Below are 26,754 nucleotides of genomic sequence, written 5' to 3' on the forward strand. Positions count from 1 at the left end.
ACAGCAGACATCTGCAAGGAATATAATCAAGAGATGGGAGGTTGGGAACTAACTAGTGCTGAAGAATGTTCCTCCTCACCCCCCACACCCACCCCTGCACTCCCCTTGCAGGTGAGTCAGCACAGATGGTCTCTGATATTGGGAAACTAAAAGTAACTTTTATTCACCAGATGTACTTGTCATCTAGGGAGGCTTACTGTTGAATAAGCTTACTCTCTCTAGTCCTTTCTGAGCTCTGGTTTGCTGGTTCAACTCATGCTCTGACTCAAAACTCCTCTCCAAGCTGACTGATTCAAACTGGCTTTTCTCAGCTTCTCACTGAATTGCTCTGCCTCTGAACTCCATGAACTGAACTGCACTGACTGTACAGACTGCATGAACTGAACAGAACTGAACAGAACTCAACTGAACTGCTCTCCATACTCAACCGCTCTGCCCTTACATAGCTTCACTTTTCCTATCTGTTCTCATTGGGCGTATCCTATCTGACTCATTCTGTCAAATCTTTCTCTGATTTGTCACTTTGTATGCCTCTCAATTAGAAGTCACTTTCAAACATGGCTGCTTTCTTCTACAAACCAACTTTACCTATGTTGTTAGGGATGAAATGTGTGTACTAAGGGTGTGTTTGTATTCCAGCCAGATCATACTGTGATCCAGAGCCTGGCTGCATTCCAGTCAGATCAGGTAGACCTAGCAGGTTTTTGGATATGATCCCTTGCCAGAGCACTCGTGTTGTTGGATTAAAATTCCTCTACTGGAAATAGATGTCGTGGAAACCAGTCTGGTAGTGACCACTGTGATGAAAGCTTAGTCCCGAGGAGTATGGTCTTCAGCTGGGCTTTGTTGTTTATCAGAGTTCTCTCCAATTTCCTGATGCTCTTTCCAGAGATTTTGAGACAGCTTGCTGGCAAATGTGGGTGGCAAAAGTCCTACTTGAGAAACTTGGATGCCATCCAGGGACAAACAAGGAGAACCTGCTTTTCCAGCCCAAAGTAACAAATCAAATTTTCCTTCGGCCCCTCTTGCTTGGGGGCTCAAGTGAGATAAACAGATGTGAGCTGAGAAAGGAATCCCAGTTGAAGCGACTCTAGCCAGCCAGAGTATGGTAAACATTGCCTAGCAGGCCTTGCCCTCTCCCTATTCCCCTGTCTTGCTAAAAATCTTTAGATTACATTTCTAAAGTTAGCCACCAAGTTCTATTCCACTATTTGGCCACCTCCTCCTCTTGAGGCGACTGCAATGTCTAGCTATCAAAGTATTGAAGTTCAGTAATCAAAAGCCCTTGTTGGCTCACCTAATTAACATGCCCAATCAAAAGTAAACATCTCAGCAGTTAACTGACTGCTCTTCCAGAGGTCCCGAGTTCAATTCCCAACAAACACATGATGGCTCACAACCATCTATAATGGGATCTGGTACAGATCCTTCTGGTGTGTCTAAAGACAGCTACAGTATACTCACATACATAAAATACAATAGAAAAAAAGCTTAAAACACCTCATCCTAACATGGAGTCTCCCTCTTACCTTTATAAACTCCACTTTCCTATGGGCCCTGTCTGTCTCCTCTTTATCCAGAGGCAGACCTTTGACCCCCTCTGGGACAAACATCCCTTCCCCTTCTCCCTTCTTCTCTTCCTTTTCTTCCTTATCCTCTAGCTTCTGTCTTTGTCCCTCTGTGATAAATAAATCTCTTTGTGCTGAGAACCTGCTGTTGGGATGTCTTGAGTTGCCTCCAGCACTCCAGTGCCCTCTCGGAAGAGGAAATGGTGGTTCCCACTCAGGCCTTAAGGTCAGGTATTCCCAATAATTCTAGGAGGTGAGAACCCCAATACTTCCCAGCACCCACTTCATCCTGATCAAAGAGGACACAACAGAAACAAAAAGATAATCATTCACAGCAGACCTCCCCTCTGTGCTGAGCAACTGAAGATGCAGACTGGGATTCCTCATTTTCCAAGGTTGTGTGCTTCTAAGAGACTGGGGAATTTTAATATGGTACGTCTCTTTGTAAAGTCAAGACTCTTCGGGTATATCCCGTAGCCATGCATCACTACTTGAAGACCACTTAGAAGTATCGGTTATAGTTGCCAAGTGTTATCTGGAGCTACAGAGCCCAGACATGGCTAACTTAAAAGGAGCTGAGATCTTCCCTCTGGAAGGGGGTGCAGGGAGAGGGGTACTAGGAGATGCTTGGTGGCTTGGTTGGGATTCTGTCCACGGGCAAGAAAAAGGAGCATAGGTAAACTTGCCAACCTTTCACTTTGCAGGGAAGGGACTGGGTCAAGGCCAGATGCCACCAGAAGTCAAGTGCTGGGTCATTCTGATTGCATGAGGAAACCAAGACAATGAGGCAATGAGGAGGAACACAGGACTCAAGCTGTGCCCAATGCAGGGCTGGCACTAGGCTCCTTTGAGGAGCTGCTTACAGCCCTCCATCCCATCAGCATACACCATTTCCTGCCTACTTATTGACAGGAACTACCCACCATAGTGAAACATCTCTACTTTCTCTTCATTGGCATTACTTAGGAAAGGGAACTACACACACACACACACACACACACACACACACACACACACACACACACACACACAGAGACAGAGAGAGAGAGAGAGAGAGAGAGAGAGAGAGAGAGAGAGAGAAAGAGAGACAGAGAGAGAGAGAGAGAGAGAGAAAGAGACACACACACACACAGAGAGAGAGAGAGAGAGAGAGAGAGAGAGAGACAGAGAGAGAGAGAGAGACAGAGAGAGAGAGACAGAGAGAGACAGAGAGACAGAGACAGAGAGAGACAGAGAGAGAGACAGAGAGAGAGAGAGAGAGAGAGAGAGAGAGAGAGAGAGAGAGAGGGTTGTATAAAATGGCCATAACTAGCATTTTGCCACAACCTGCTATTATACTGGGAACAGCTGTCTCGGGCATAGGCTCGGAGTATCAGATAAATAAAATAATAATTTTATCAGATAAAATAAAATAATAATAAAACAAACAAAAACTTGGCAGGGGTTTGAGGACAGTGTGACCACTAAATGAGTACAGGATGAGACATGGAGGCACACAGGGACTGGAGCACATCGGGACAATTTCCCCTGGGAAATCTATGTGTCTAGCTAATTGAGAAGCATAGTTAGATCCGCTCTAAAAAAAAAAAAGGACTATTCTTGAAGTTGTCACAGAAACACTGGAAGCACTGAAGAACCATAGGATACTAGACAGGCTCCTGAGTCTTCTCTCTGGAGTGACTTCAACTTGTCCTTTGGACCTTGGAAAGTTGGGGAAAAGAGAGAAGGGAATGGAGAGAGCTTACTACATCCTCCAAGAAGTAAGTGTCCTCCAAGAGTCACTCTGGGGGGACAATTTCATAAGCAAGGGCAGGTGGAGGTCTTTTCTTCCCTTGCTTCTTAATGACAAAATTATATTCCACAAACTTCTGCAAATCTGTGTCAGATCTGGGGGCACTGTGTAATAATATCCTCCTAATTGAAACATCCTATTCTAGGAAGAGGCTCCTTTAGACAATTCACAAGTTTCATGAAGCCCCTGAAACTGACTAGATTCACAGGGCCCCTCTCTACTCAAGAGTGTATAAACAGTAGGAGTTGACTGGACTCTGCAAATTGTGCAGAAAGTTCCAGGGTTCCAGTTTTCAGAAGGTGTCATCTGTGCTTGGTAGGTTTATAGTGATGTAAGTTCCCTTTGAGTTACCTGTGTTTCTGTAAGTAAGCACTCACCCACACTCCTGAAAAAAACTTCAAACTCTTTCACCAAGTTCTACTGTTAATTGGTCTGTCATTGGCTCCCACTCTAGGATGAGAAAATGCTCATTTGATTTTCCCCCAAAATAGTATCATACAACACAATTGGTATCCATGCAAGGACTGACAAAACCAAAGATGAGCTGGAGAGTTGGGAGCAGTGGTGGTGGCTTCATGGCCCCTGCAGTAGGTTCTGAGGCATACAACTGAGGTAGTATATGTGAAGGCAGAATGCCTGTGAGGAAAGTCCTTAATATGGGGACCCTTCCCCCATGGCGGATGGAATGTTGTGCCTCCTTAATGTAGTGGTGGATGCAAGGTCATTAGATGTTCAACAGGATAGGCAACAAGGCTGAATTTATCTATGACTGGAGCAGTTTGGAAGGAAATCCCAGGGCAGCCATCTTCCACTGCTTGCTATAGAATTATGTCTCCTCAATGAATGGGGTCCACCTTATCCTCCCTGGACCATTAGGGGTTGGGCGATGCACAGTAGTCATGACAACAGCATCATGCAGATGAATTAAGGGGAATACCTATGGATCACAGAAGGCTAAATGTGGCAATGTCACAGTACCCAATTCTTTTGACTGAAGAATTGATAAAAAGCCTTGAAATCTTTTCATACTATATTGAGCCTTGTTAACTTTTATTTTTTTTAACCATCCTTGTAGCTTAGTTTAGCTGACCCAAACAAACTAGAAATTTTTTTCTAGGATAGATGATGGTGGGCTTTTAGAGATCCTGCAACTCTCTGTAAAAAAGGCTTTTGTGGCTAATGCCAAACCTCAAGCGTTTCACTGATTTGTAAAAGAGCAGTAGGGGCAATTGTTGATTTTAAATAAAGACACAGACATGTCATCTAATGGGAATGAGCACTCACAGAAGTCAAAGAATTGTTGAGTAAAAAGCTCAGAATGGGAAATCGTTGGCCAAGGAGGCCCCAGAGCCCTCCCCCCAAATAATGATGTCACTACTACTGTTGTTAGCTGCATACCAGAGCTGGATAATATGACCCTATGGATGAAGACAGTGCATGATTATAAGACATAGAAAAATAAAGCTGGGGCTGAACTGAATATTCACTCCCTTCTGGCTTGTTTTTATATTGTTGGAAGGTACAGCATAACCTGCTAGGGGACAGTTGTCACCAACTTGGCTGTGTACCCTGCAGCTACCTTATCATAAGGCTAAGAAAGAAGTGACTATAGGAACAGTAGTGGCATGTACTGTTTAGGGTTCAACCAACAACTTTCTGATTGGATTTAAGGCCCACCCCATAAGGAGGAATTCACGTCTGATACTGCAATCTAAGGCAAAAACCTGTGACTGAGTTGGTGATAGTGGTGCATGCCTTTAATCCCAGCACTCAGGACACAGAGGCAGACAGATCTCTGAGTTCGAGGCCAGCCTGGTGACAGAGAGAGAGAGAGAGAGAGAGAGAGAGAGAGAGAGAGAGAGAGAGAGAGAGAGAGAGATGGATGCAGCCAGGGCTACACAGAGAAACCATGTCTGGAAAACAAAAATGGCTATGGAGGCCCCAGGTCTCTGTAGGGAAACAACTGCTGTTGTTTTTTGTTACGTGGACGTGATATGGCTCTGTCAAACTTCTCTCTAAGCGTGTTTATGACAACTGGCCATAAAGCACTGTTGTCAATTGTAATTGGTCATAAAAGGATGTTTCCTTTACAAGTGATGATAGGCTACAAAGACTTGTAACTACCAATGAAGGGCCTGAGAATAAGGGACCGTTGCTGTGGCAGAGTAGCCCAAGGTTTAGTTAAGTCACCATTCTAAAGCTTAGAGAACATCACCAACAGAGAGCAGAAAGAACTGGAAGAAGGGGTAGAGAGCTATGTAGCATTTCCTCTAAATTGAAACAATGCATCCTGAATGGAGGCTCATTAGGAGGCTCATTAGGACTTGAGAGTTTCTTTAGAGAGACTTCTTAAGACTCTAGAAATAAACAACTCATAAGTCTCAGGAAGTTCCTGAAACTTAATCAGAGTTCTAAGTCCCCTCCCTTTCCAATCTTATATATTTAGTAAGGGCAGGCTCTCCTACTTGTTGAGTTGATGCAAGCTGTCAAGAGATGGCCAGGGTTCCAGTTTTCATGAGACCACTCACCTTGGAATGGGCCTTTGGCAGTGTAGCAGCCTTTGAGTTATCCATGTTGCTATAAGTAAGCCCTCATCCATATTCTTCCAAGTAACTCCAATAAGCTCATTGGCTCACCAAGTTTGACTTTGTTGATATAGTTACTTCGGTCTGCTATTGGTTCTATCTCTGGATGGAGAAGACTTTTTTTTCACACTTCCTCAGAAATAGTGTCACACAACAGCTGCTTGGTGACCAGTGTCAAGATGATAGCACTTCTGGGCTGAAAGAAAAATGTCTAACGCTAAGAAGACAGAAGTAAGGAGACAGGAAGAGGGAAGACCACTGTGAGGAAGTCAGGGGCATAGGAACTGAGAGTGGAGGCCTCAGCATCTCAAGAGGAAAAACCTGCACTTTGAGGTATTTGACTACATTGCCAATATTGACTCTATCCCTGTCTAATTCCTTCCTCAAAAAATGTGGGAAAAATCTTGCTCATCACCTGCTGTCTCCAGTGCCATCAACGAGGTTCTAAGAGTTTTCTAAGTGGGGATCAGGCCTGCACGTGGAGGGCCACCAAAGGTAGTTAAGTGGGAGAGCTGGAACCAGTGGATCTGCAGAGGCTCTGGATGCTTCCCCACAGAGATTCTTGTGGGGCCAGTGTTCATGGGGTAGGTATTTTACACGGTTTCAGTCACACCTTCTTTGGCCTGATTAACATACTCTGGGGCTTCCTGCCAGACAGAAGTGGACTGCAGTGGGAAAATGAGGTCACAGTGGGAGAAGGCAGGGACCACCAGCTAACAAGGACTTGTGTTCCTTCCAACCCCTTTGATGGGTTGGGGGCGAGTTGGGGTGGTCTCACGACTTACTGAGGCCTGTCACAGAAACAAGGAGCCAAGCTTGGTGTGTCAATTTAAATGCTTTTATTAATAATCTTCTTACATTACGAGGATAATGTGACAAAAGGAAAGACGCTGCATACAGATTATAAACCAGCATAGCTCTATTTGTATCCAGTGTTCTAGCCCCGACACACAGGTACTATAAAGCACAGTCTGCCAAATAATAACATTGAGAATTGTTTTTAATAAAGAAAGTATTAACATATTAATATGCATGTGGTAATAGGCTCCTAGGAGTTCCCTCCCCACCCCCACTTTATTTTTTTTCTTTGTGATTGACATGAAAAATGGTTCAGCAGCTTGGGGGTGGAGAGGAGGAGAGAGATCAGGGCTGAAAAAGACTACTGGTTCTTCCGGAGAGGCCAAAGGGTAGACTGAGGGGTGCCCTAGGACAGCCTGACCTTTGTCTTCTCCTGAGCAGTATTGTGAGCCGTTGCCCCCTCTGCATGGAGGCTGGTTCACTCGATGCCCTGTGGCGTGTTCTCTCTCTCTGAGGTACAGTGCATTGTGGGATTGCTACTGAGAATGCCTATCCCCTGGCCAAGCTCTGACCCACTGTAGCTGGAGGAAGGCTTGGGCCATTGGTCCTGAACTCCACTGAGCCAGGCACTAGAAGGTGTTCAGCCCAGTTGGCAGCTAGCTGTGGCTCAAGGAGGTGGGCATTGGCAGAGCAGACCTGGTCTCAACTGTGGTACAGGACTGGTCTGCTGGAGACTGAGGTCCGTTGGTAGGATGGTGAGGAAGAGCAGGGGGAGACCTGCGAAGGCTCGGTATGAGAAATGAGTGTGTTTATGTAGCCCAAAGGCAGGCTGCTCTCAAGAGCAGGGAGGGATCTGTCATCAGACCCCTTCTGCTTCCAGGAGAGAGAAGGAAATCGAGGAGTTGGGAGCTTCTGACTCCCATCTGGGCTGCACAAGCAGCCGGGACTCCCAGGGACCCCAGACACCCCCACCCAGCTTGATGGGGGGTGTTGCCTGGGGACAAGCTGAAGACGATACCCTCCCCAGAAAGAGTGGGCTTGGGCATCTGGTCACAGAATGAGAACAGTGTTTGTGAACTAAACCTAAACCTGCTGTCACAGCGGAGGAGGTTGGGCTGCTTGGTTGGTTTGGGAAGAGGGGACAACATTGTCCTGAGTACAGCCAACAGCTGCTGCAGCTGTGCAGGGTCAGGTGGGCCAGGGCCCTGCTCCTGAATTTGAGTTGCCATTGAAAATGTCAGTGTGCAGATACATCTCTTCCACCAGGGGGGGCCTCTGCATGGGGAAAGGCAGTGCTACCTAAAGCTCACGCTGCCCTCCTCAACTCCCAGTGCTCTAGAGACAGTGGTTGAATAGGTGAAGGTGGCCAGGACGGCTGTACTTTAGAGGCTTGGCCTCTGGGGGGCGGGGGGGGAGTAGGCAGAGGCATCCGGGGAATGGGGCTGACGTCGTCGTCTTTCTGGATAACTGTTCATCCCAGGTGCCCCTTTCCTATTGCCATCAACGTTGCTCATTCCTGACAGGGGCGGGTATTGGGGAGTTTGTGCAGAGGTCCCTCCACTAGGGGTCGGGGACCAAGTCCCACCCCCCACTGCTAAGCAGCAATGACCAGCTAAGTGCGGGCTGGCGGTGGTGGGAGGTAGGGGTACTGCAGTCGGAGCTCGGGGGTATCTCCTTCCAGCCTCAGCCTTGCTGGCAGGAAAGGAGAGAAAGTGCATGGAGAGAGCCTGAACACAGCTGCCCTCCTCTCCAACACCCCAAGAAAGACGCCCCCCTCAGCGGCTAGTAACCCATTCTGATGAGCATTCCTACCTCCTCTCCAGAGCCCTGTCCCCTTCCCCTAGCCCAACCCAGCACCAGACTTCCCCACCACCCTTCCAGCTCTATAGACTATTTTTATATCTATTTAAAACATAAAAAATGTATAAATATATAGGATATTATTTATAGATATATAGACGTGATTTACTCTCTTACTCTGCATGTATACGTACTGTATATGTCCGTATATACAATTGATATACCTTAGCATCAGTATGATACACTCACTGCACATACCCCTGCCTCCATGCACAGCCTCCCCAGGGAGACTGGATTGCATAGGTATTTCTAGGGTGATACCATTTGAAGGGATGGGGGAAGGGGAGAGAGCGCTAGATCAAAGAGGAGGGCCATACTATCTTCCTCTCCAAAGGGCACTTTTTCTCCCTCTCACTAACATGCAAAGATTACCTCAAAGACTCTTAAAAAGACCCTGACTAACAGAGGACTAGGAAAGAGCATTCCTCTGAGGAGAAGGACCATGCACACCTGGTACACTTTTCCCCCTCCAGGATTGGAGAAACAGTAAAATTGGAATCCAGGGCAGTGTATAAGGGAGCGATCCCAGCTTAACTGCCAGATGTGCCCTCCTTTCCTCACTCTAGAGGCTCACTCTCCCTGCTTCAGTTGCTAGCCCAGTCTGGCTGGGCTGCTTCTTAGAGGATATCCAGGGCACACGTGAGCTCCAGTGAACCTGGGGCCTGTCCCCCAATGGGGTGCATGGGCCACAAAAAGAAAACAAAAGAGCACAAAGCTGGGTTAGAATTTAACCCAGACTATACACCGAAAACGGGTTGGGATTTCTTCCAAGGGGGCAGAAATGCAAACAAGGGAGTGTTCTAGAAATTAGACCGCAACCCATCCAGCCTCTCCAGGCTGGGGCCTCATCGGCTCCAGGTGGGCAGCAGTGAGCTACCAGTCGTCAAAGCCCAGGCTGGGTAACATCTTAAGTCCATTCCTCCCTCTCTACGGCCATGTCTACTCTCTCCACACCTTTCCCTATTCCCTCCCCCTCCAAACAAATGAAAGACATTTAAAAGGTGCTTCAGGTCACTCCAAGGTCCTTGCTCAAAATCAAAGATCACACCAAAATCTGGTGCGAACAAGCCGAACAGAACCCTCAGCAGAACAACTCAGGCTGGGAACACACACTCTGCGCAGAGGGCCGAAGCTCTGGGGACCTCAGATTCAGGGCTCCCGGGCAGAACCTGGCGACACGGGGCCCTGGAGCTCCGTGTGCTCTCTTTCCCCAGGGAGGATGAGGGGAGGCCGCTGGACCTGACATCATGAGACGCTGCACCCAGACATTACAAAACAAAAGCCCTGGCACCTGTGGTGCCTGCACCCTGCTGTCTCTGGAGGGATTCTAACAGGGCAGGAGCTGCCCACGGAGCTGAGTGGGCCATCGGCCTCAGTGGTCATTGTTTTCCTTTGCTCCGAGGGTTCAGCAAGGTACCCATTTGGCACAACAGCCACGAGCCTCAGCCTTCAACACTGCCCCACTTCCTGCTCTCCTCGCAGTGAGCCAGTGAAAGCCACAATTAGCCCCGAGGGAATAAATCTCAGCCCCACAGATACATTTCATTCTGTGCCCGTGACTACCAGTTCTACTCCAGAGACATTTACACTCTAAGCCCTACCTCCCCACAGTCTGTTAACCCAGCCAAGATATGAGGTGAGCCAGGCATATGGTTCTACGGCCAGACATGAAATGGTGGGCTGACCCAAGCCTTTCTTCAAGGGAAGTGTGAGAATAGGCCAGAAATCACAGGGCATCACATATGGAACTCCCTGACCCTCCCAGGGAGCATCCAGGCTGAGAAAAGACTGCAAGGGGTTCACCCTCAGCTTCCCTTTCATTATCCCAAGGCAAAGTGGCCCGTACAGCATCTGTCACCTCCCTGCTTGTCTGCATCCAGAGTCCCCAGCACCCAGAGTTTCAGAGACCAAATGTAAGACAACAGGAGAGCTCAGCTTTTCAGTGGCTCTGAGGCAGAGGCCATTGCAGCAGAGGGCAGAAGTGGGGTTGGAGAGGCAGAGGACCAGTGAATGAGTGACTCTGCAGTCACGTGATGCTGCCAGAACAGCTCATTCTTCTAGGTCACAAGGCAGGGCCACTGCTCCTAGGTATCTTGAGGAGACTCAGGTAACACTGGCTTGGCCTGGCACAATCTGTCTCCTTGCCTGAGACTTGAGCTCACCCAGCTACAGCCCCTTGGGAGGGAATGGTCAGTCCTGGTTTCACACGTCTGGCTTAGGGCCACCTGGGAGAGGTCCCTTCTTGGTTGAGGAAGTCCCATGCACTGGGAAGGAGAGGTGTAAGGCAACCATTGGCAAGAAGGAAAGACCCAGGCCACTGTTGATGCCTGCAGGCTGCCCATGGGAGACCCGCCTTGCCAGCCATCAATACTCTGAACCAACCTTGGCCCATTAGATTTTCAATGAAAATGTCCCAGACCAAAGCCTGCATCTGTGAGGAGACGGGGTCCCGGGGCAGGAGCTAGGCAGGCAAGTGGAGACCTTGTGCTTCACAACAGCAGCCCATGTGGCTCCAGCTAGGCTTGGCCCAGGGTAGGAGGGGCAGCTGGAGAGAGACACAAGCTCAGCGTGGGTGGGCAAGGGGACTGAGGCTGGGGATTCCCAGGCCTCTGAAAGGGGCTTTGCGTTTTCCTACTTAGTTCCTGCTAACTCTCCCTGCTCAGAGGTGGGGACCAGAGTGAGATGAGGGGTGAAAGTCACCAGGCGGGGGTGTATCAACTTGTTGAAGAAGGCAGCATAAGAGGCCTGGCAGTGGGACAGTTGGAAAGACCCAGGTTTTAGTTTGTTCAGTTTTGTTTGTTTTAACATGCTACATCACTGTTGAAAACAAAAACATTTCAAAAATAATATAATATATATATATATAATATTTATATAATGAAAAGCTATTGGCTAGCAGCAATGATTCTAAAGTTATCTTAGCACCAAGACCATGGAGGCAAAGGGAGGATCTGAGGGAGGACGGGCAGACTGCAGAACCAGGAAAGGGTAGCAACATGTTCAGTGTTAATGACATTTCCGTGAGGCCTCAGAGGTGAGACGAACCCAGAAGGAAGGAAGCTACCACATACTTATAGACCCGGCCAGGTAGGTTGAGGGCATGGGGTTGGATCCCCAGTGCCCCACTGAAGGAGAGGGACAGTTCTCTGCAGAACTGACCACGGGCAGGTCCTTCAGATCTTCCTCCCTTCCCCAAAGACAACCCTGTATCCACATTCTGGGATCTGCACTGACTGCAGAGGTCGGATGTGGAAACTGCAGAGAAGGTTTTAAACAGCTCATGCACATTTCTGAAAACTCTTTGCGAGGTATACCGGTAGATAAATGAACATTGGTCAGACTCCTCTCGTTTAAACCACTGTCTGCCCCCACCCCATGGGGGGAGGCAAGAGGCATTTCTAAAGCTTATATGTAGTTGAAGTGTGTGTGTGTGTGTATGTGTGTGTGTGTAGGTATGTATACATGCTTGTACCTTGAGAATCCCGCCTCACCTTCTGTTTTCTCCTTTTCTATAGGACATCTCAACTCTATTCAAAATAGGAAGAGTTCACAGGCAGAGAACCCTGACTGGTGTCCTGTGACTTTCCTGCCAGGCCGAGGAGCAGGTCGTCAGCCTGGAACAACTTCTCTAGGCACTCTCTGAGTTCTCTGTAGCCCAGGGCACGACTTGCATTGATAGATTCCGCCCTTGAACTACAAAACAGCTACTCCTTGATTACGAGAAGAAACACAAACCCCGCAACACATTCCTTAATTATAAAGACAAAAAAATGTGAAAATTGAATATACACTTTTCATTTTACCTGGTTTTAGCCAAAAAAAAAATAAAAAAAAAAATTGTGGTCCTGTTGGAGTTTAGATCACTTGGCTCATTGTCTCCCCAACAGCCCAAGATCTGAATGGACGTATATACTTTATCCCCCAGTGGCTGGAAAGGAGGGGGAGGCATAAAGTTTACCTTTCTGTCCCCTCCCAAGATTTCAAGCTCAAATGTGAAAAAACAATTGCATTCAGTGTAACAGCTCATACCTTTAAACTCCAGAGGCCTGAAGAAAGGAACTGACACGGGGTTGGGAGAGGTGACACGGGGGAGCGAGTGGGCTCACAGTTGAGGGAGATGCATTTGACGTGGGACGTGGGACGAGGGAAGGGATCAATCAGGAAATGAACAACGAAAGGTCTCCCAAGCTAAAGTCAGGCGAGGGGAGAAAGACCTGATAGTCCAGTCCAGAAATCCAATTCATCCCCATGAAAACCCCGATGTAGTGTATCTGGACCAGAATGCCAATGCGGAGACCACGGAGGCCCCCAGTCATAAAACCATACCTAAAAGGAGAAGCCAAGCACCCAACCCCCAGACCTCAACCAATACATGAGAACAGAAACAGAACAAGTCACCTACAAGTGACAAGAGAACCGTCATTTAGCTTATGCCGCTTTGACTGTTGGGTGGGAACATGCGTGGCCCCGTAACACGCTTGTGTGAGTGAAGATGGGTTGCCATGTAGGCTGCAGCTGCCAAGTGCGGAGACAAAAGTCAGTTGCCAACACTGCTCCTTTCTGAAAGCTGCCAGTGGCTTCTGGTGGACATAATTAACTTAGTTTTTAAAAAAAATTTCAGTGTGGGTTTATATATATATATATATAATATAATATAATATATATTTATATAATATATCAAAGCTTATGAGTATAGATTAAAAAAATATTCACCGTCTTTGTGGCCTCTGGAGCGCAGCCCCCCTACATGTCTGGGTAGAACTCAGAGCCATGGTCCACAGCCTGCAGCATGGGCTTCTGCTCCAAGGCAGACATCCTACTGAGGACCTCGGCTGAAAGTGCGTAGCTGTTGCCAGACTTCTCCTCAAACCAGCTGTCCAGGGCTCGCTTAGCATCAAAGCTGGCGATGGGTGGTCCGTTCACAGCAATCGTCAACAGGTCACTGAGCTGCTCCAGGGTCAGGCGTGAGCGGTGGTTTTTGCGGACCCGCTGCAGGGCACTTCGGCCTTTCTCACAGCAGGCGGTGGAGGTGGGGAGAACTTTAAGGACCTGAATGATCTTGTTCAAGAGCGGAAACCTTTGCTTGTACTTGCAGATGTGGCTTATGAGGTCTTTGAAGCCATTTTTGGTGTAGTAATCAGCCTTGAGGTCTCTCCACTCCATCAGCAGGCTCCCCCGGGGGTCCATCCCTTCACGGCACACATCCCGGGAGAAGGCAGGAATGGCTTCCAAGTGGTCAAAGATCTGAACCATATCTTCCTTGCCGAAGCTCAGAAGCTCCTCACTGTTCCTGGGCCAGGCGGCTAAGTCGAACACTTGGCAGGCCTTCACAAAGACCCGGCTTCGGGAGTCGAACCTCTGAGCCAGAATGACCTGTGTCTTCTGGCAGATCTTCTCCCTGATAGACTGAAACTTGGCCTCTGCCACCCTGAGGTTCTTCACAGCGATCCCATTGAAGCTCTCTCGGAAATTCTCCTCGAATTCCTGCAGGTACTCTCCCGGGGAGTCTGCAAGCCGGCTGATCTCCTGGATTGCCTCCTCGATCTTGTCGTCCACCTGCGACACCAGTAGGTACTCTCCCTGGAAGATGTAGGCCAGGCGTGACAGCACGGCAATCACGTCCAGCAGGAAGTAGATGAGCTTGATGGACTGGTAGTCCATGAGGAACTGCAACAGGGCCAGGGCTATGGCGGAAGCGTCTGCCCGCTGTGTCTGGCTGCTGACATCCTTCAGGTGGGCCACCACTTCCAGGTAATCCTTGATAAGGGCATTCAAGACATTCTGCTCGCCGATGATCCACCTCACGGCGCGGATGTCCCCCAGGAATTCAGTCTCCTCGCACAGGGTGGAGGCCGTGGAGCGCAGCTCACACATGAGGCGTGGTGAGTAGCGGTAGAAGCTGAGGAGCTGCTTCAGGTTGTTCTCCAGCTCCTCTAGACAGGGCAGTTCCTTCCCACTGATGGCATCCAGGATCTCCAGGTGTGGCCGGTGCACCATGAAGGGCAAGCACAGCAGCCATGGCAGCGTCTTGCGGATGGTCATGAACATGCTGGCACGCAAGCTGGCGGTGATGTTGGCCCCATCGACTCCCAAGCCCACAGTTGGCTTCTCATCCTGTAAGCGGATGCCCAGAGCAGCAAAGGCCCGGTCAAGCGCCTGGAGATAGCTTTCTGTGCTGGAGAAGCCTAGCTCCTGCAGGGATAGGAATTCTGTGGCCGGGGGCCCATCGCTGCTGGTATACTGCACATAGACGGCCACCGTGTCAGCCAGGAGGTCGTCGCTCTGCCCATCCAGGATGATGCTGAGGCAGGGTGACTGACGGATGCGCTCCACCAGGTCCTCTCGCAGTGCCCGGGCGATGTGGTGGATGAGGATCTGGCAGTCCCCCTCATTCATATACTGGTCCACCACCTTGAGCTCGCACTTACGCAGCAGCTCTGCCAGTGGCCGGAAGTCGAGGTAGGGCCTTCCCTCCAGTGCCAGGTGGTAGGCAGTGTTGAAGAGCAGGGTCATGTTGCGGCACATCTCCTCTGTCTTCTCCGGGTGCATGCGCAGCTTGTACAGCTGCAGGCACTTCTTGTGCAGGTTGCTCTGACTGTGCAGCTTGATGGTGTGGATCTTGAACTGCTTGGAGCCGATGATGAAGGCGGACGTGCGTGAGGACTGCACGGTGTACTGGCGGCACACGTGGCACCACATCTCGTTGAGGGTCGGGGAGTACCTTAGGAACCAGAACTTCTTCAGCCACTCCTGCTTGAAGCGCCGGATGCGGCGTCCCGTGGCCGAAGACAACTTGGAGGGTTCGTCGGTTGCCGTCATCACGTCATTGGAGACAGATTCGTCTGCAGAATCCACTTCCTGGTCGTCGTCCTCCATGATGGCTGGGCAGGAGACCATACTCTCTGAAGCTGGAAAATAAGAGGGGAGGGAGACATTCACGTGGGCTGTTGACAGCACAGGCTCGGCAAGGGACTCTGAGGAAGCATAGGACCCACAGAGATGGAAGCCCAGCCTGGAGTTGATTCAAGGGAAACCCTGCTCTCCACACTGAGGTTCCCTCCCCATGAGCTGCCCATGGTGGTCTTGGACGCTACTCGTTATGCTCCAAGCTGCCTGCGCCTGAGCTCAGCCTTGACTTGTGGGTGCTTCTGGGGTGGAATGTTCTAGGAGAGGCAAAATGTCTGATGTCACGCATTCAGGTTGCACTGGAGGCCCTGGCACTGGAATGGCCACTGATATGGTCAGGGTAAGCACGTGGCTCTTAACTGAGGCGAAATGCGGTTTTTATGTCCACCCCACCCCATTCTGAGGGCAGTCGAGAAGGAAAGCCTGAGGAAAACAGCCCGGCTCAGCTGCAGATCTGCACAGAATCGACCCCCAGTTCTTCCTCGGTCCAACAACTTGAAGAGATCCAGGCAGCCAGCAAAAAAGGACAGTCACACAGCTGTCAGCCCCAGGCTCTCTGGCTCCTCATCCTTCTAGAACTCTAGGCTGGGAACCGAGCACCATGTGGGTAGGACACAGTCGGGAAGAAGTGGACGCGGCTGTGCTCCTGGCCTGAGTTTGGGGAGCTGTGAAAGCTCCCAGCAGACACCCTGTTCAAGACTGAGGGAGAGAGAAGTTGGGTCAGGGGAGACAACGGTGGGACCCCCGCCCCTGCCCAAGAGAAAACAACAGGTCAAGAACACAGCACACAGCCCTCCTGCAATGGGACGTATTTTATTGATGAGGATACAGGTTGGCACATGCAATGCCCCCCCGAGCTTCAAGCCGGCCCGCCTCTGGCACCTGAGGAAGTGGGTTCCCACCCCCAGAGGTGGCTGCCTCTGTGTTGCACTCCTCTGGTCTCCGGTGGCGGCTGTGACAGAGAGCTCTGGGCCACCCTCCACACAGGGCGCTGCACTACACACTCTTCCCTTTAATAGTGACCTCATCCTCAGCAACTTACCTGCAGGATCTGAGAACTCTGGGAGCTCCAGTACCTGCTGTGGCAGAATGGGAGGCTCAGGCACCTTTCCAGACTTAAGCATATCTAGTTCCGCCTGCAATTCCCGCACTTTCTTTTTCAGTCGGATGCAGTTAGGGCAAAAGGAGGTGGTGGGCAGCTCGTGGGGGTCAGATGCCAGAGAGGCCTCGGCGGGGCTGTCGGCCTTGAACGACGTACGCTCCTCCTCTTCATCTTCCAGTGGGCCTAGCTCCTTGGCCACCCTTTGAGGGACCTTCCAGTCCCCTTCCCCTGGGGTCCTGCAGATGCCTTGTGTCAGGGCAGCTCTACCATAGTCATCGTCCTGGTACTTGGGGACTTTCCGGATGACCAGGGAGGTGCTCAGGGCCAGCTGGCGGGCTTCCACGTTAGCAGACTCCAGAGAGGCTTCCAGGACGTCCTTGAAGATGAGGTCTATTTTCTTCTTCTTGGCCTGAGGGTGGAGGTCCCCCTCATCAAAGCTGCGCTTGTAAGGACTTCTGCCCTGCTTCAACACAGGGAAATGGGAGGGGCCCCTTAGGTCTTCTGGGTTATCCAGGGCTTGCTCAGCCTTCTCTCTCTGCAATCTCTTCTCTCCTAGGAAGGAAAACCAGGGTGTGAGGACGTGGGGAAAAGCCCCAATGGAGAGGTTAACAGGGAACAGAATGGGCCTTCTGCTTGGGAACTGCCTGACATCCCCCTGGTGCTGACCACCTGGGTCAGGTGAGACCCAAATGGAGAGAAGAACGGATCACGGGGACTGACGTCACGGGGCCTTTACCAAAAGGCAGCTTTGAAGACGCCTCACCTGGATAAATGCTTCACTTGTGAGTTGGCGTACGTCTGAAGGGGAGAATAAAAAGGAGTTACCATCCTAAGGGGATGGCGCTTGACCCCAGGAGACAGCATCTCACCCTATCTGACCAACGCAACAACCTTCCGAACTGAGTGGATATCCGCCCACCATGGGTCAAGCTGTTCTCTGGCCCTAAAACGACACAGTGGTTGCAGTGCCTCAGTAGACGGCATGGGGAGAGCACAGGTCCTGCCTTCTTCCATGCTTGTGGGTCTGGAAAGCCGAGGGGAATAGCCACCTACAGTTACTGCCTCTCTATTCTCCCGGCTGCCTAAAGACAGGAAATACACAAAGAAGAATGGTTGAAAGTCCCGCGGTTCCCAGTCATGGCTAAGGCTGAAAAGCAGCAGGGTGCCTTGGGAAACATTCCTAAACATGTCAATGTATCAGCCTCCCTCAAGATAAGGGCAAGGTGGCAGAGAGACCCAAAATATCCTTAAGAACAGCTGTTTCCTCACCCAACAAAAGATGCCTCTTTTTCCTTCTTCATTTTTAATTACCTTGGAGTGTTGGTGAGATCACCAATAGTAAGCTATTTTAGATTCGTTAACGAGGCCAGTGGAATAGCACAGTCTGCTACAGAAGTGCTGGTATGCCCAGGGGAGACATGCTAAGGAGAGCTGTCTCTCAGCTTTCAGAAAGGTTCTGCCAGCAGCCTGTGGGGTTGGGCAATCTCAAAGGCCTCCTGGATTGGTCAGGGTCAGGGTCCTGGCGCTGCAACCTTGAGCCTTCATTCAGTGTCCAGGCGTCTGTGGAAGGTTTTCATAGGCCCTGGGTGAAGGTCAGGAGGCTCCATGCCTTGGCTTCCCCCCATGCTTTCCTCATGTCTCCAGGCTCCCACAGAAAACAGCACAGCAGGGTTTAAGCCACCCAGGTCCCTATTCTGTCCTCACAGGAGCTGCTTAAGTAATAACCTCATCCTGGGCTCTCGGCACTCAGGCAGCTTCCAGAAGCCCCTGTGTCTCTACCAGTAGAACCACAGGAAGCTCAATGCTGAGAAGGAACCCTTTAAAAATGCATCTTGTGAGCTGGAGAGATGCCTTAGAGATTAGAAGTGCTGGCTGCCCTCCCAAAAGATCTGGGTTCAATTCCCAGAACCCACATGGCAGCTCACAACACCCTGTGACAGACTCTAGTCCCAGGGTAGCCAGAAGACACCTAAAAAGGCAGCAGACACACACGTGGTACACAGACATGTATGCAAACAAAACACACATATACATAAAAGTACATAAATAAAATTAAATTTTAAAAATGTAATGCAATGTGTTTGTGTCACGGGAGCAGGTGAGGTGCTCACCACGCTGAATCTGTGAAAAGCAAGGGTGCCCTTTCACCTTCTCATGGACTCCTCAAGACATCAGACCGCTGAGAATGCTGGCAGGTCAGAGTGATAACCACAGAAGACTCTCATTGTCTCTGTAATCAAAGATAAAGTCACCCATGTTTTCTAGGATGAGCAGGACAGACTTCTGAACTTATGGATTCCGTATAAAATCCATGGTTCACAGATGACCTTTAATGAATGTCACCATGAATTCTATTCCAAATCCTCCTTGACATTTGTGGATAAAATCAAAGAAAAATTTAGAACATCCCCACACAGATCACCTAAATATGTTGATTCCTCTCCTTCAAAGATTAACCACAAAGGGATAAATGACATTCTCTCCAGAAGTTCTGGGCTCCAAACAACACTCTTCCATAAAAACGACAATAAATACGATCTGGTTAAGCAGCCTCTGATCATGAAGCTGCCCTTCTCTAAAAGCCAGACGCAGTGGTGTCCGTCAGTGATCCCAGTGCTTGGGAGGCAGAGGTGGGAGGTTCTGGAGTTCAAAGCCAGCCGGGGTTACATAAGACTGTGTCTCACAAGGAGGTGGGGACTGGGAGATAGCTCAGCTGACAAAATGTTTGTTTTACAAGTATGAGGACTTGAGTTTAATGTCTAGAATTCATGTTTTTAAACAAACAAACAAAAAAAACCAACAACAACAACAAAAAAGACCAACAAAAAACCCACCATGTGTAGTGACCAGTACTCGTAATTCCAGTGCTGGGAAGGTGAAGATGGGGTGGGGGGGTCCCTAAGGTTCACTGGCCGGCCAGCTTAGCACATTTGGCAAGTTCCAGGTCAGGGAGAGTTGTCTCAAAAGCAAAGTGATTCCTGAGGAATGACAGTTGATTCATACATGCATACACCTGCATATGAACACATACACATACACATACATATATACATAAACACACACATGAACACACCAGACACAGACAGACAGACAGACAGACAGACAGACACACACACACACACACACACACACACACACAGAGCTAATGTATCTGTAATACCTTAAGTGACCAGGCAACGGGGACCTTCCTGAACAGGGCTGATAGGCTATCGAAGGCACATTGAAAGGACCAGGACTCTGTACCTAACATCAAACAGGCATCCATCAGCTGCCAAGACTCATGGTCACTCTCAAGGACCACTTTCATCACAGTTCTGGCTGGGCCCACTATGGTTGCTGGTTTCCTCCTGCAGCCTACAATCTGGCCTGGTCATGGATAGATGCCTTCCTCTTCCTCTTGTATCTTCCAAGGCTTGCTCGCTCTCTCTCTCTCTCTCTCTCTCTCTCTCTCTCTCTCTCTCTCTCTCTCTCTCTCTCTCTCTCCAAGCCTCCTGTGAGCCTTCACTTCTCAAAACTCTATCCTCTCTCTGAGCTGTCTCTGGGTCTCGGGTCTTCCTGAGGATGATGCAGGTTGAGGTACTTTGGAGAAGACACAGGAAGACATGTTCCAGAAGAATCCAAGATGGCGAGCTAGAGACGAAATCGGTGCCACAGCAGCTGTGACCTCTCTTGGTTTTCTTCTTTGGGTAGTGTGATTCGTTTACTTCTGCTTTTGTCGATGTGAAGGAGGCTCACCAAACACTTCCGGAGGTTCCGAGGTCCGATGAGCCCTTTTGGAGTTTCAGGAAGAGGTCAAACAGTAGCCACCCTTTATCACAGAAGCATGCCCAAGCTCAGCTCCAAAGGAGACAGGAGATGCATTTACCCGAGGGTCTCTCAGCTCTCCAGCAATTGCCAGGTGCCAGACAGCTTCAGGACACCCCAAGGCCTGTTCCGTTTTGTCTTCCAAGTCAGCTTCACCTCAGTGAGTCACCTGCTTCATCTCCTCCGCTCACCTTCTAAACAAGGCTGTCCCCAGTGAAGAGGTTAGTTAAGGAGATGGTGGTGTAGAAGACCTTGGGCATGGCTCTGCCTCCAAGGACCAAATGGACCCTGGGTGTGTGGGTGTGCAGCTCTGTGCAAAGATGGCTCTCTCAGAAAAGACCTGGGCGCACCTGTTTACCCTGGCCAGGCTGAGAATGGCATCTACAGGTGGAGAGCCAGGGGCCGGGAGTGAGCCAAGCTCCTTTCAAATGAGTCATTCCAGTGGAGCATGGATGGACAGCCAACCCGCTAGGGTCTGTCAACCTAAGCCCATCTTCTCATGTCCATTGGCCTTCTCCTGGAAGCCATTCCTTCATGCTGTGTATCATTTGGGCTGCCGGGAACAAGCTCAACCATGCCACGGCTGGCTTCGTCTGGTGGCCACTGTTAGATAAAACTTAGATCCTCTTCAGACGCCTCAAATTGGAAAGCTAGCCCTGGGCTCGTCAGTCATGAGCCTGGGTAAGCTACTGCATTTCTGTAATGTCTGGACATTTGTACAGTGATGGAGCTGATGCCACAAAAATCATCAGACTAGAATTTGACGACCAAGGACTTGGTGATGGTCAAGGTAGAGATTGCATCAACGGTGGTAAGCACATGGTTCCACGGATTTGCAGAGTATCTTGGCAGGTCAGTTCTCATTACCTTGATCCCATGGCAAAGTGAAGGGAACCCAGCTAGCACACGGGAGGTATCTATTGAGGTACTGAGTGAGAAGTGTCTTTTCATCAGTTAGAGTTGGGGTGACGGGATTGGTGTTCATTTAATTTGATCTTTGGCTGGGATTTGCTGTCTCTCAGGACGGCCTCCTAGAGAAAAGAATTCCCTGGGGTGGCGGCTGGCTTACTGTGCTGAGGTCTGTCCTGGCCTGGCTCTTTGTACTGCTGGATACTGCATTCCTCATTGGTTTGCTTGGAAGGTTCCCAGAGGAGCTTTCTGAGCTTTTGTGGTTCAGAGTGGGTGTGCCCTTCGTGGCTTTAGCCCTGTGGGCACGGTCTTGGGCCTGTAGGCGTGACCCTAGCTTTGGGGAGTGTCCCTTCACCATCAGGACTGACTTAGACTTGTGGATTTAGCTTTGTGGGCATGTCCCTGGCCCTGAGGGCATGCTCGCTCCTTCCCCTGCCCATACTCACCCCGGGCCAGGTTGCGGTGGATGGTTTCCTGGGACATGCTGTGCAGACGCTTCATGTAGTCCTCGCTGTACCAGACCCGCAGCCGTTCTCCTGGCCGGATGTCTCGGCATGCCCGGAAGTAGATGCGCTCGCTGTGCTGGAAGGCCAGGAGGTTCTGCTCCCTCTCCTCCCGGGAAATGACCACGTACCTGGTGGGGAGGGGACAGGTGAGAACCATGGGCCACACCTGGTTGAGTGCCTCCAGTGCAGGGCCCAGGAGGTTAGGATATGTGGGCACAGAGAGACAGCTAACCAGAGCTGGCCCTCCTACCCGCATCTCTGTTTTGCATCATGTGAACACATTCTCTGGACCTTAAGACTGTTTAATCTGAGACCAGAAACAATGTCTGTCCTGCCGGCCTCGAGGGTCACAGCCAACACCAGGCTCAACAGCGGGTGGCTATCCCTTACCCTCCTTACTGACTTAAAAACAACTTATTTTATTTCAGTATTTTGTGTGTAGGGGTGTTTTGCCTGTACTCACGTCTGTGTACCATATGAATAGAGCCCAGAGGCCAGAAGAGGGCATTAGAGCCTCTGGAAGCGGAGTTACAGATGGTTGAGAGCTACCATATGAGTGCTGGGAATCAAGGCTGGGTCCTATGAAAGAGCAGTCGGTGCTCTTCAGCGCTGAGCCACGAGCCACGTATGCTCCAGCTCCACTTTCATTGACTTTGAACCTCAGGCCTCTGACGGCGGTTAGAGCGGGGGAAGCTTTGGGCTGTTTCCATATTTCTCTAGGCTTAGTAGAAATAACTGATGCTCTAATAGTGACCAGCAATAGGTCTGTTTTAGAGCAGCGTCTTTATAGTTGGCCCAACGGGGACAAAGGGGGAAGTTAAACAAGAGACTGCAAGGACAGAAGGCTCAGCAAGGCCGGGAAACTTGTCCAAGGACACAGTTAATGATGCAGTGTTGTGGCCTATCCTTCCCTGAGCCACAACTCATGGCTTCCATGTGGACACGGAGTGCATGGATTCAGCAATGCCCAAGACACCAGTGAATCCACATCCCTCACCAAGTCTCCTTCAGATGACACTTCCAATATCCCGGTATCACCAAACAGTGCTGCTGTGATGCCAAGTGAGGCGGGTGGGAGCCAAAACCATGTCCACTGTGTGCCTACAATGTGTCTACCCAGCAGAACAGCCTGAAGCAAACACACCCATGTTTTAACCACGTACACCATTGCTTGGAGTGGATCGTCTCTGGAATTGTCTGTACCTTCCTGGTTTCCTCAATAAAGTTTGTGCGGCTTCTCTCAACCAAAAGGCAAAGAGAAAACATTCACACAGATGTCAGATCCTTTGCAAGGTGACAATGGGGGCCGGCAGCTCCAAGAACATCCACATTGGAGACCACGCCACCCGTGGGGCAGTGCCTGCAGTCCTCACATCCACCCTTCTCTTATCTGGGCAGGCCCTGCGGAATCAGCTTGACTTAGCCTTGGAGGAGGCTGGCACTTTACAAACACATCCCCTGAAGCCCAGGAAACCATCCACTCTGGCCACAGAAGATACCATAGGCCGAGGGATGAAGACCTAAGCAGTGGGAGAACAAAGGCCAACCTCCTCCAATCTGGACAAGATCAATGGTGCTTACAGCCCTACTTCAGACATGTTGCCCAGGACCTCAGCCTCAGCACCGGTATCTCCATCAGTATCTTACATGAGCATCCGAGAGGCCCCCATGTGCTGTGAAGAATCTCATGGGGCTCTCCATGCACCTAGCACAACACTGTTAGCAAGGGCGAAAGACGGACCCCACGACTGCAGAAATCACGCTCGGCCTCATGGCTCCACTCAAGGGACCAGCCTCAACTCCAACCCTGAAACTTCCTTTGCCTGTGCAAAATAATTCCAAGTTTCCTATATAGCAAGAGTCTGGGAGTGATGTCCAAAACCAACCATCTTAATGGTCAGCAGGGCAAAGAATAAATGTAGCTCAATGCTTTTCTGTTCCAGACACATCCAGAAGCCAGACATGTCATCAAATACTGGCCAGCCATCAAATACTAAATACCTGAGAAAAAGGTAAATGAGGAACGAGTCACTGTCAAGGTTTGCTGATGCAAAACAGCCATGTCTGGGATGGGTCTGAACATTTCAAACGGTTTGTATCCATTTCCCTTCGCACCCCCTACCCCACCCCCACTGTCGTTCTACCCAACAAGAACCAGCATTTAGAAAGAGCACCCTTAGTCTTCCCACAGATCACAAAGTATTTCCAGTATCAGACCAAAATGTGTTGAGCATCCTGCATTTGGTTGTTTTAAAACTTGGCTTTAGAAATGAGATACATATGGCAACTGTGGGTGAATCACAGCCACCCAGTCCCACAATAAGACATGTTTATGTGACAGAACTTTCAAGAGAAAGTTAACTGCATCCAGAGAAGATTGGGGACCCATCACCTCTAATTCGGTCCCCTCCCTTTATAGTGGTAACACTCAAAGGCTTGGCACATTCTTGGAATTGCTGTGCTCATTCTTATGAAATACTGTCCTGTGTCACACGGTCAAGGACCCCACGGTTTCCGGGAACTGTCTCCTCCTTGTGGTCAAGCTCAGCTGTCTACAGGGGGGTCTGAGTTCCCAGCTCATCCTCCCTTGTTGGGAAAACAGAGCTGAGTGGGAAATGCTTAAATGCTTGGGCCCAGGCTGTCCTGCAGAGACTGAGTTCACATCTGGCAGTTCAGACTCAGGCACCCTAGAAGTAAATGAAAGGTGACTGACAGTGGTGGGGAGGGCAGGGGTCCTGGACTGAATCTTTCCAGAAGATAACACATTGTTTTGAGTCCTGTCTCCGCACTGGCCTTGGGTACCGGACAGATAAGCACCGGGAGACAATTCTCAGGCCTCACCCACTGGGTCTTATCAAGTGTACCATATTTTCTATCTGGGTCAGGAAATGACTACGGGTTCCTACTCAAGAAAGAGAATGGCCCATGGAGACGTCCACTTTGTTTAATGGGACTGACACATGCCGGTCTTGGCCAACACAGCTTTCCACCAGAAAGGAAGTTGCCCGGGAAGAGGGAAATGGGAAGACTGGACAAGAGGAGCTGGTCTCTGTGATGTCACTGGGTTAGGACTCTGGTGTCCATGCAGTTGCCCAGTCTCTGTAAAACATGCTCCCATATGCTGTCGGCTTCCTTTTAAGGCTTCCCTTGAGGAAGCTGGGACAGGCTCCCCAGTCATTTCTTTTTCCTATTGAATATTCTGGCCTCCTGGTCCCCACTGCCACCAAGACACCAAAATGGAAATCATTTCCACCTCAAACTGATCGCTGTCCCTGGACTCTGACCTTGTCTCTGATATACAGCCTTCAATTTGGCCTCTTCTTCCCCAACGCCAGAAATGGAGGCCAACCAGTCTCACAAATTGTGGGCATCAGAGGAGAGCCAGGCCAGCGGCATGGGATCTCTATATCTCCTGCAAACAGCCATCTGAATTTCCATGGTCATATTTTATTCAGGAACTGAAGAGAATGGTCTGGATTCCGAAGCTAAGAACTATTAGGAAAGGACACTACAGTCTACGATTTGGGGATTCCTGACTCAAGGAAACTCTCTCCACAGCTGGAGGTAAGCCAGGCTGGTGAGTGGTCAGGAGACAGCTCTGTGGTGGGGCACACTCTAGTGAATGCAAGAGGAAGCCGCTCTAGTCCCTCTGAGAATTCTTGGCAGGCAGGGCCTTGCCTTTTGCAGGCAGCTGCCCAGGTCAGTGGAGATGCAGCCACTACAGAGGTGTGTCCCAGGATGGCCCCTAATGGTCATCCAGGAGCCTCTCAAGTCTCCAGTCAGAAACTATTTCACTCCCTGGAAACTGCAACACTTTTGGGGAGCACAAGGTTAAACTCACTGAACATTATGTCACCTTTGATGTGCAGGACAAAAGAAAAGTTGACCTAGCAGCCATGGATGCTCAGCTGCCTTTGGCCTACACTGTCTTTCCTTTGCAGGGCAAGCATGGGGTTGAGTGTGCCCATGGGGAGTCTATGGAATCCAGGATATGCAAGGACCACAGAACCCTCGTTGCCACACACTTTCCATTAGGCATCTAACCCCTGCTCTGGAGACTTGTGGGGTCTCCTTGGGATATGAAGAAAGAGAATACACGCTAAAAAAATAAAAGATTCTGGAGCCTGGCTGTGTTCAAAGTGTGACATCTGATTCATTTTATTGTCATCTTAACAAAAATATTTGAGAAGGCCATCTTGGGTTCCAGCATGGATGGGCAATCCAGGCACCAGGCTATTACTGGACAAGACAATATGCAGTTTGATGGGGCAGGAACCACCAAAGAACCACAAATTGGGGCAATGAAGCCCAGGGCCCAGGGACACAGCAGGAGCCATCCGTTTATCATTTCATGTAAGACAAAGCATGGTGTGTGTTTATAAACAACTCCAGCAACAGCCTCAGTGGGCACTGGGTCCAGTGGGCTTCCAGGTCCACTTAGTTTCTCAGGAAGAAAGGGTGTGAAAGGTCTGCTGGGGTCGGCCTCAGGCCAGGGAGGGAGGACAAAGCTGCACCTAGGTCAGAGTGAAGCCTTTGGCTTAGTTTCTCCTCCCTAACTCAAGAACCCAGCTCTCTGACCATGTCCCTTAAGCAAAACACAAAGCTAGAAGTATGTATGACTAAGTGAACATACAGCCCAAGCAAGCAGAGGCAAGGCATGCTGGGAGATGGACTGGACACAGCCTCATTGGTCTCGGCCTAATTCAGAGCCAGTGAGTGGACAGTGTGCCTGCTGGCTCCCGAGGCCTGAGCCCGGGACCTCCCACCGCTGGCTGCGAGACTCAAGGCATCACAGGCTGGCAGAATCATCCCCATGCTGTTCTTGTTCCCTCTTCCAACTGTGGAAGCTAAGGCAGGGCTTGGGTGAGGAGAAGATCTCCATCTATTAGCACTCCACATCTGGCCTCTTGATGAAAGCTGGCCA

At 50.0% G+C, this 26,754-nt stretch overlaps 1 protein-coding gene across 3 annotated transcripts in view; it reads right to left on the bottom strand.

Annotated features, from left to right (window-relative positions):
- Positions 1-12,238: 12,238 nt before the first annotated feature.
- The window catches only part of Prdm11 (PR/SET domain 11), a 73,430-nt gene continuing 58,914 nt past the window's right edge, over positions 12,239-26,754 (bottom strand). For 2 of the 3 annotated variants that reach the window (XM_032903754.1, XM_032903753.1), the window contains exons 6-8: positions 21,771-21,958; positions 16,552-17,163; positions 12,239-15,511 (exon numbers count right to left, since the gene is read on the bottom strand). In XM_032903754.1, coding sequence (XP_032759645.1) covers positions 13,347-15,511; positions 16,552-17,163; positions 21,771-21,958 — 2,965 coding nt within the window. In that variant the 3' untranslated portion in view covers positions 12,239-13,346. The remainder of the gene's footprint in view (positions 15,512-16,551; positions 17,164-21,770; positions 21,959-26,754) is intronic. The other variant, XM_032903755.1, reaches the window with a different exon arrangement.

This window comes from Rattus rattus, chromosome 5, assembly GCF_011064425.1.
Source record: "Rattus rattus isolate New Zealand chromosome 5, Rrattus_CSIRO_v1, whole genome shotgun sequence".
Taxonomy (NCBI): Eukaryota; Metazoa; Chordata; class Mammalia; order Rodentia; family Muridae; genus Rattus; species Rattus rattus.